Here is a 9,608-nt window from a genome sequence, read left to right on the forward strand (position 1 = left end):
AGTTCCGACCTACGTATAGGAGGGTGTGGTTGGCTAAGCAGAAGGTCGTTGCGTATATATATGGGGATTGGGAGGAGGCCTACAATGAGCTGCCAAGATGGGTGCTTAGTGTGCAGATAGCGATGCCAGGAAGTATCGTAGTGCTGAAGACTAGTCGTGTGCGAGTTGCAGGCTAGGTTGACGGGGAGTAAGTGTTTTTTCACCCACTTTTTTGGATATTCCCATCGTGCATCGAGACATTTAAGTATTGTAAGCTGTTGGTCAATATTGATGGGACCATTTGTTAAATTATATTAATTTTAAATAAATTAAATTAATAAAAATTTTAAACAACCCAAACAAAATTAATTTTAAATAAATGAAAAATAAACTAAATTACTGGCTCGTTAACCTAATGTTTAGGAAGGGTTAAGTATGATTTTGTTTCCTAACGTAGAGGCCGAAAATTTATTTCGTCCCCGACTATTTTTTTGCTACAAAATAGTCCCAAAGGTTTAATTTAGTTTTCAAATCGTCATTTTTACCAACTTTTTTATTTTTATTACCAAATTACCCCTAACTAAAAAAATATAAAATAAAAAATGAAAAAAAAAGGGAAAAATCTCCACGCCGCCGCCGCTTCTCTTCGCCGCCACTGTTGCTTCCTCGCCGTTGCTTCTTTCTTCCTCAGTATACACTCACACTAACGGCAAGAAGGAGAGAGCAAAGGGAGAGAGAAAGAGAAGAGAGGGGATTGGCACACACTCCACACCACCGTTGCCGCCACTGCCGCAACTCTTTCCACGCAATCCGCCACCACTACCGCAGCTCTCCTCCTCTAGCGATTCGCAGTTCACCGCAGTAACCCCTCCTCCCCCACACCGTCGCAACCCCTCCTCCCCCACCACCGCCGCAGTCCTTCCCCTCGCGATTCGTAGATCACCAGCTCTCCCTCGAGGTCCCTGCAGTGCTGTTTCAATTTTTTCTTTAATTTTTCAGATTTAAAAGAAGGTGTTTTGCTTCAGTTTATTCCATTGTTGTTGTTGTTGATGTTTCTTGTTGCATCTGTTTATCCCTTTTATTCCATTGTTGTTGTTAATGCCTTAGTTGCTTCTGTTTCTGCCTGCTTTTGTTTTTACTTTTGCTTTTGGTTATACTTTTGTTGTTTCTCTAATTCCATTATCCATTGTTATTGTTGTTATTATTCTTCTGGTTGTTATTGTTTGATTGTTGTTATTCTGCTTCTACCTGCTTCTGTTTTTGCATTTGCTTATGCCTCGTGCACTTCTGCTTTTGGTTGATTTTGGGAAAGAAGAGGGGAGGGGTATTTTCATCCGAAGAACGATTTTAAAATTAAGTTAAACCTTCGAGACCATTTTATAGCGAAAAAAGGCCGAGGACGAAATAAGTTTTCAGCCTCTACGTTAGGGACCAAAATCGTACTTAACCCTGTTTAGGAATTATATTAATCTAAAAAAATAAACTAATTTACACTCTTGTCAAACTTCTACAGTCTATTTAATCTAACATTAGAAACCTAAATTAGGTTTACCTAAACTCTTAAACAACTTCTAATCTAGTTAATCACTACTCTAACTAAGAATTGTTAATCACTATTCCACCGTGCATTTTGTACTTTTGAAATCCTAGCAAAACACTAAACCATTACTCTAACTACCATTCATAGTTTAAAAATCTCAATAGCGCATAGAACAAAATTATAAGACTTAACATCACAAACTATTATTTATATTTTACAGATATTCAATTTCGGAAGCTAACGTCTTTATGGATGGAACTAGTAATATGGGCGACACCGTCTAATCGATAGATACGATTCGGGTCGTCTTCCATTTTTATAGTGTCAATCCTATGGGTTTTTTGCCGCAAATTTTCTCTGGAAGGGGGGAGATTTGGTGAAATGTAATTTGAGCTAGTGGATTTGAATTCTTTATATAGGTATATAAATACTAAATCGAAGCTAGTGGATTCGATTTACCACTAGCTTTCATTCAATGTAAATCGAAGTAAGTCCATTCGATTAACTAGTGCTTAGTTCGAATCCACTCAATTCGAATTACTAGGGAAAAAAATCGTGTGTAATTCGAAGCTAATGGTTTCGATTTAATATAGATGGACTTCAAAATCAACTAAATCGAATCTAGTCTATTCGATCTATTCATAATCCTAGTAGTTCGAATTTGATTTATTCGATTTACCATTGCAATAGCTAAATCGACTTTAATCAATTCAATTTACATAAAAGTGTCTATGAGGACATGCACGTAACGTTTTATGCTTTAGGGGATCCATGTAATTTTGTGATTCAAAGGGTTTATTAATGTGCTTTGCCCTGTATTTAATATTATACATCTTGGTTGGTTGAGTAGGAAAAACCAAAGATTTTTTTATCATTCGAAAAAGAAGCCGTTTTTACCCAATTTTCATTGTATCTTGCATAATCCTAACATTCATACTCTCCTTCTTCACCTTCACAGTCTTATTTTTCATCTTCTCCTTCCTTCACTTCAACTCCAAGATCAAGTCATGGTATAACTGTCATGCGTGTCGCACCTATCTCAACATGTCATGGACCACATACTTTGGTGGACAATGTGGCCATGAAGATGATAGGGCAGAGGAGGAGAGAGATGACGATGACGACGACAACGACATGTCTTAACAAACCAGACTTGCTGTCTAGATTCATGGGATCCATCGAAGACATCAAGTATTTGAGAGACATAGTCATTAGTTTCTTGAGTATGAATTGGTTGAGAACAAGTTGAGAATTTTATTCTTGTGAACATTGAAATTGCAGAGTGTGTATTTTGTAGTTTGAAGTTGCAGTTTAGGGTTATGCAAGATATGATAAAAATTGGAGAACGACGTCATTTCTGAACAGAGGGGTCAGGGACCATTTTATCCCCCGTCAGAATTGTCATGGACCATTTTGTCCTCCGTTAGAGTTGACGGAGCAAAGGATCTAAGTGACTGACGGAATTAATTGTTAAAGACCAATCAGATAATTAATTTTAATTGAAAACTAAAGTTTTTTATTCGAATTTTTTGAGGCCAAAATGAATAAATACTCTTGATAATTTGATCAACTTTAGAAGAAAGAAATTGGTAAAATCCTCATTCTTGATATAAATTAACTAAATCAGTTATCATTTATGAATAATAACACTATTTAAATTTGTGGGTATCTATTTTGTTTCTATTCGACTAAAACAGATAATTATTCAATTTGATGTAAGATGAATTTTTTATAAAAAAATGTTAAATATAATTGGATTATTTTATTGAATTTAGTTTTGTATATTAGCGGGTGACTAAGTCGATAAATTAGTCATATTAAATTACTACCGATAAATTTTTATTTTTGGCAATAAATTTATTAATAATTAAAAAAATAAAAAAATAAATACAAAATATAAAATTGGATTTATCGACAGATATCTAATCTACCAATAAATCCAAGTAGTGAAACGCGGTTTTAATAACACACAATACATTATCATCAAATTTACCCATTGATAAACTTGTCTCAAATTCAAAATACGTACCCTCCCCTAATACCTCTACAATTCATAAACTCATACCTACATCATACCCTTCCCCAAATCAATTACATCCTAACATTTCGAACACCCAAAGATCCATCCAAATCAATTCCCCATCCTATTGAATACTTTACCTGAGTCAACACTAATTAATTTTACAATTTTTCATTAAAAATATTGATTCCTTGACATTGTCATAGATGTTAATTCCTTGACATTGTCATACAATTATATCGAAAAAAACCAATTCGTTCTACTTCGAATGGTGATAGAAACAAACAACTGAAACTTTGTTGACATAATAATGATTGGTTTTACATATGACGTGGAACTTGCTCTTCCATATATACTAGAGCTTTAATATGGTAGGCAGCTTAATATGGTTGAGAATGATTGATAATAAGACAGCCAACCTAAGAATGCAACACCAAAGGGGAAAGGACCATATTATTGTTCATTCACACCGGCAGTATGTACATTAAATCAACTCAAAGGATCGATAAAGGTGGAATCAAAACTAGCAAGTAGCAACCCTCATAGTCATTAGCAAAAGCTGTCACAATGTGTAGTGAACAAATTAAAGCGCGTTCAAAACATAGTTCGCCTGCCAGAGTGCCAGAGGAATTAATACCTTGCATGCTATCTAACAAATTAACAATACAGATTACAGAATACTTTAGCCAACATTCAAACTGCTATCAAAACCACCCAACTCATTCCCAAACACGCCCTTCCCTTCTGCATTCTTCATTCCAATGGAGAACAAGTCAAAAGTTAGGTGAAATTATACTTAGGTTCAATTTGGACAAAAAACTTAATTAAGCTTCTTTTGAAAAAATAGCTTAAACAATAAATTATTATATTAAGAGTAAACACTCAATTCGATTTTTGTCTATTTTTTCGAAGGACAAAGCAATTCCTGTCCCAAAAAAAGTGGACACTTCGATCCTCAACCATTTTACTTTGAAACAATATGATCCTTCTGTTAAAAAATAAGTTAAATAATAATAAAAATTAATTTTGTGGGAGGTTTTATTTATATTTTGTGGAGGTTTTAAACCTCTACAAACTATTAATAAATTTATTTTTGAAAAATTCCTTTACCAATGGTGGTTAAGTGAAGAAAAACTATCAATGAAAATGATGCCACAAAAAAAATAATAATTGTAGTACAAATACTTTTTAAAAGAAAAAAATAACATCGAATAAGAAATAAAAAAGGAGAACTTTAATGTTGATAATATTGGTATTAGTGATGATGAGGGTAGAAGAAATAATGATGATGATAAATCAATAAAAATAATAGAAGTATGAGTAATAATAATGAAAATGAAGAAGGTAGTGGTAGTAGTACGAGTAATTGGTTATATTATTGAAAATAATTCTGTGAAGGTTTAAAATCCCCACAAAATATAAATAAAACTCCACAAAACTAATTTTTATTATTATTTAAATAATTTTTTTAACAGAAGGATTGTATAAAAAGGTTGAGGGTCGAAGTGTCCATTTTTTTTGGACAGGGATCGCTTTGTCCTTCGTGAAAATGGATATGGACCGAATTGGGTGTTTACTCTTATATTAAAAGTAACTTATAAATAAGTTATTTTGTGTTTGAATTTTTAGTTCTAAGTGTTTATTTTATAGAAATGTGATAAAAAATAGTAGTATTATAAGAGAAGTTATTTTTTTAACTTCTTTATAAACTCTTAAATAGCTTCTTAGAAAGCTGCAATTTGGTTTTAAAAATTACACCAGACATTAATATTACTATCTTCATAAGTCAAAAACTCCAAAAAATTACTTTTGAAACTTCTCAAACGGGCTCTTATTCTCTTTCTGGAATTTAAACAATCGATATATGTAATACTTTTTAATATGTAATAAATAAAGAATAATTGATATGATATTAATCATTTTATTTACACACAAAAAATTAATTACTTATATAAAATATATATTAAAAAATAAAATACGTAGTAAAAATAAGTTAAATAACATATATATGAATTGGAGATTGATTTTTGGTATATATATAATATTGTATATAATAACGTTGTACATAATAGAAGTCCATGTAATTTATCTTATAAGTATGTAAAGAGTTAGAGTAAATATCAACAACATTGCTCTTTTATTTTGGACTAATATGTCCTCTTATCTTATTTTATTTGATTTAAATGACAATGTCTAATTTAGTATAATTTAATACATAAAATGAAATGAATTTTTAATGAAAAAATAAAGATAATGAATCATTAAAATTAATTAATTATTTGAATGGCGGATTAGTTTTATTTTAATTTTTATTTCACATTATTTATTTTTTATTTTTCCGTGAAACACATTTCCTTTTTGGCGAGATTCACATTGCTTCTCAGGAATATGAAAAATAGGCCCAACCCGTTTTTTATGGCCCAGATGTCTCATGAATTTTTTGTTGGTTCCGAATTCCAATCCATTGCCCATTTACAAAAACAAAAGGAGAAAGAGCAACTGCCAATTCTGAAGCTGGGAAACCCTAAAACCTAAACCCTTTTCCAGTTGCTGTTCTCTGTAGCAGTGCAGCCACAATGAGATTGGAGAAGTGTTGGTTTTGTTCCTCAACGGTATATCCTGGTCATGGAATCCAGTTCGTTCGTAATGATGCCAAGGTGCAAGTCAAAGTTTCAATTCTATGAATTTCTTATACAATCAATTCACTAGAGAAACCATAAGTTAACTCCTCGTTTTGTTGCGCAGATTTTTCGATTTTGCGGGTCTAAATGCCATAAGAACTTTAAAATGAAGAGGAACCCTCGTAAGGTCAAATGGACCAAGGCATATCGAAGAGTGCATGGAAAGGATATGACACAGGTCAATTATTACTATTTATTATCAAATTTTATCTTTGATCTATTTTTTTATATATCTTGTAATTTATTTATCGTGGTATGCTTAGGGTTTCAGAGTTATTGTGCTATTGTTTCAGGATTCAACGTTTGAATTCGAGAGGAAGCGGAACAAACCTGAGAGATATGACAGGAACCTTGCTGAGAATGTGCTTAAGGCCATTCCTAAGATTGATAAGATCAGAGTCACCAGAGAGGAGAGACACCATAAGAATAGGTCCTTGCTTGAATCTTCTATTATTATGTATATAGTGTGGATTTGTGGAACCTTGGTTTCTATGGAAAATGTCTTTAATTTTTTTTACTCTAGTCAATAAAGAAAAAACTGAAACAAATGAAACCGTATGGAAGAGCTTCGTAAATGTCTTTAATGTGGTTGTTTGGATGTTTTGCGGCGACTTTTGCAGGATGAAGGGAAACAAGGTGAAGGTGCAGAGGGAGGCGACGAAGGAGTTGGAGCAGGGTACCAAAGATCAAAGTCATGGTTTCCCAACAGCAATCACAGCAGAATCAACCTATGGAAGAGTGATTCGTTTGGCAATGCTGGCCTTATTTTGTTCCGGTTCGATATTTGCGGCTGGATTAGTGGCCTTCTGAGGTCCAAATTTATAGTGTTAGTTTACTTGAGAGATGATTCATGTCATGTTGTGAATGATATGGTTTTGAAAGAGAGTTTTGGGGTGAGCCTTTTGTAATGTAAACATTGAATGTGATACATTGTGAGAGATAGTTAACTATTATAAAGCATATCAGAATTGTGTGTCTGGTTGGGCATAGCATATTCAATCCAAGTTAAGATTTAAGAACTGTGATCATCTTATGGTTCCAAATTGCTTAGCAGGAGCAGCCCTTGCTGCTCTATGGGCAAATGAGCTCTCACTGAAGTGAGATTAAACAAAATGAAGTAACGGTTATTCCCTTCCTTTCAAATTAGTATTCATGAAGCATGTACTTCAAAATCTGATAAACCATTCCTGCAAATTCAGGTAAATTTTCTACTCCGATAAGACATAAAAGTACACTGTAAGATGTCTTTAAATTTTGAGATGTATAGGCTTCCCCCTTCTAACATATATATGAATCAAAGTGTGATGGAATTGAGTTTATGATTTATTCTTGTTATCGTTAGATAATAAATATTTTTCGATATTTGCTACAGGTCGAGAAGCAGTGAGATAATAAATATATATTACCATTATGTGATGGAATTTATAGTGTACAAATTTCACAACTCAATTGAACTGATTTTCAATGGCTGAAATTACTGTCATGTGCTGACTAGAAGCAATGAGTCATTTTTTATATAGCTTATGACTTGGTGTCTAAATTTTGCCTAATTATTTTTTTTTGTAGTAAGTTTTACTAAATAAACACCACATTTTAAGCACCATAGCATTTCCCTTTTTATATTTTCTGTTTCATCAAAAGTACTACGAGTTTTTTGTTTTTAGTCAGGAAAGTATTACGAGGTTTTTTCTTTTGGTCAGGGAAAGTATTACGAGTTTGACTATTGAGCTCGATTTTATTGGGCCAAATCTGTTTTGTTATGGGCCGAATAGAATGCTCTCCATGTTTCAAAACTGGGCTGGGCCCATTTTGATCGATTGTTTGTGAGGGTTTTGCAGAGGGTTTTAGGGTTTCCATTCGAGGAGAAAGCCTCGAAAAAAATGGCTTCAATGGCAGCAAGAAGATCCAGCAGCACAATCGTGCGAACCATCTGTAGAGCCACTGCGAAATCGACGGCAGGGAGGTCATCATCCTCGTCCTTCCCTTTGCGCGATTCCAATCTCGGTATTCGGCATAATAACAACCGTATCGCTCCGGCGAGGTTCTCGCTCCTCCGAAGAGAATTGAGCTCCTTGAAGCCATTGCACACAGCCATTGCTTCATCTTACCTTGTTTCCAAGCTTCCCACCGAAGCTACCACCTCCTCACAAGGTATCTCTCTCCCTCTCTCTTTTCATTTTTGCTTCAAGTTTTCACTTTTGGCATTGCACATTTGCACATTCCATTTGCAATAGTCATGTTTGTGATTGACGATGCTGCCTTTGTTTTCTCATTTGATAATTCGTATTGTTGCTTCCGATAAGCTTGAATAACCTCAACAAGCATTCTATTAAACGATTTTGATGCAAAGGTTATGGTAGAGTTTTGAAAATGTAAACAATGCAATTGGCAGCTTGGATTTTGATCCAGTGGTTTTCCTTTGAGATTCACTTACCTGCGTATTATCCAGCTACATTAATTTATGAATGGACCAAAAAAGTCTGAATGACTTATCAGTAGAGAATGTAGGAAGTAATAGAGAAAAAAGAGACAAGGGAAACCCTTTTCTGTGGGAGAAGGCAACAAATTAGAGTCTCTGATTCGCCTATTTCTGTGGTGCTTTCAGCGCTGAACGTTGCCGAAACAATTTGGAGCTGAGATTCTGGCATTGGCCCTTGATTTCTGAGGTTTATGCATTCAGATGTTCCTATATTTTCAATGAACAATAAATAATTCAGTTTTGGTGGGAACTAACTTGTTGATCGGAGACCATAGCTTGAGGGCCAGGGATCATACTAGTGTGTAGGCATAAGCTTGTGTCTTGAGAAATATGGGATTTGTTTTATTTGTTTTTGGGGCATCTGACATACTTGTTTGCATTTGTTTATGACAGGGAGGTTTGCTAACTATGTCAGTCCAATCTAATAAAGGATGATGCATAAACTGATGAGGGTTCATCTTGTTGAATTCCTTGAAAGCTGGGTTACTTTTGAGGCTCTTTCATTGAGAATTTGGAAATTTCAGATTTCTTGACTATAAGTGCTGAGCAGGTTTGCTTCTTCGAGTAGTTAGTAGCCTCTGCCTGCCTCTGACATGTATGTAAATTTGTAACTTTTGATAAGTCAAATGTTGTTTTGTGTTTGTTATACTTTGTATACTGTCATTGAAATAATATCATGCGAATTATTTGAGATTAAGTTTTGATGTAAAGATTAGATCGCATATGACCAACAAACAATAACAATGGGACAAATAGAAGTGTGTTATACATGCAAAGTAAACATGAGAGGTCATTCTCACTCACACTCATCCGTGACCTGTGATCTGTGTAGATCATGTTTTGTGGGGAAATTGTTGATTAGCTTATTCATGGCTTCTTTCTGTTGTCTTGATTCTTACAATGTCTTGC

At 34.0% G+C, this 9,608-nt stretch overlaps 2 protein-coding genes across 2 annotated transcripts; both read left to right on the forward strand.

Annotated features, from left to right (window-relative positions):
* Nucleotides 1-6,031: 6,031 nt before the first annotated feature.
* LOC107461899 (probable ribosome biogenesis protein RLP24) lies at nucleotides 6,032-7,212 on the forward strand. The gene is given in 5 exon segments (XM_016080459.3): nucleotides 6,032-6,196; nucleotides 6,285-6,398; nucleotides 6,514-6,650; nucleotides 6,841-6,897; nucleotides 6,899-7,212. Coding segments are annotated over 5 exon segments (453 nt in total). The 5' UTR covers nucleotides 6,032-6,115; the 3' UTR covers nucleotides 6,963-7,212.
* An 845-nt stretch (nucleotides 7,213-8,057) lies between these two features.
* Nucleotides 8,058-9,396, forward strand: LOC127739599 (uncharacterized). The gene is made up of 2 exons (XM_052256459.1): nucleotides 8,058-8,371; nucleotides 9,093-9,396. The coding sequence occupies exons 1-2, from the start codon at nucleotides 8,101-8,103 to the stop codon at nucleotides 9,122-9,124; spliced, it is 303 nt and encodes a 100-aa protein (XP_052112419.1). The 5' UTR covers nucleotides 8,058-8,100; the 3' UTR covers nucleotides 9,125-9,396.
* The last annotated feature ends 212 nt before the right edge of the window (nucleotides 9,397-9,608 follow it).

Source organism: Arachis duranensis, unplaced genomic scaffold (assembly GCF_000817695.3).
Source record: "Arachis duranensis cultivar V14167 unplaced genomic scaffold, aradu.V14167.gnm2.J7QH unplaced_Scaffold_232527, whole genome shotgun sequence".
In the NCBI taxonomy this organism is placed as follows: Eukaryota; Viridiplantae; Streptophyta; class Magnoliopsida; order Fabales; family Fabaceae; genus Arachis; species Arachis duranensis.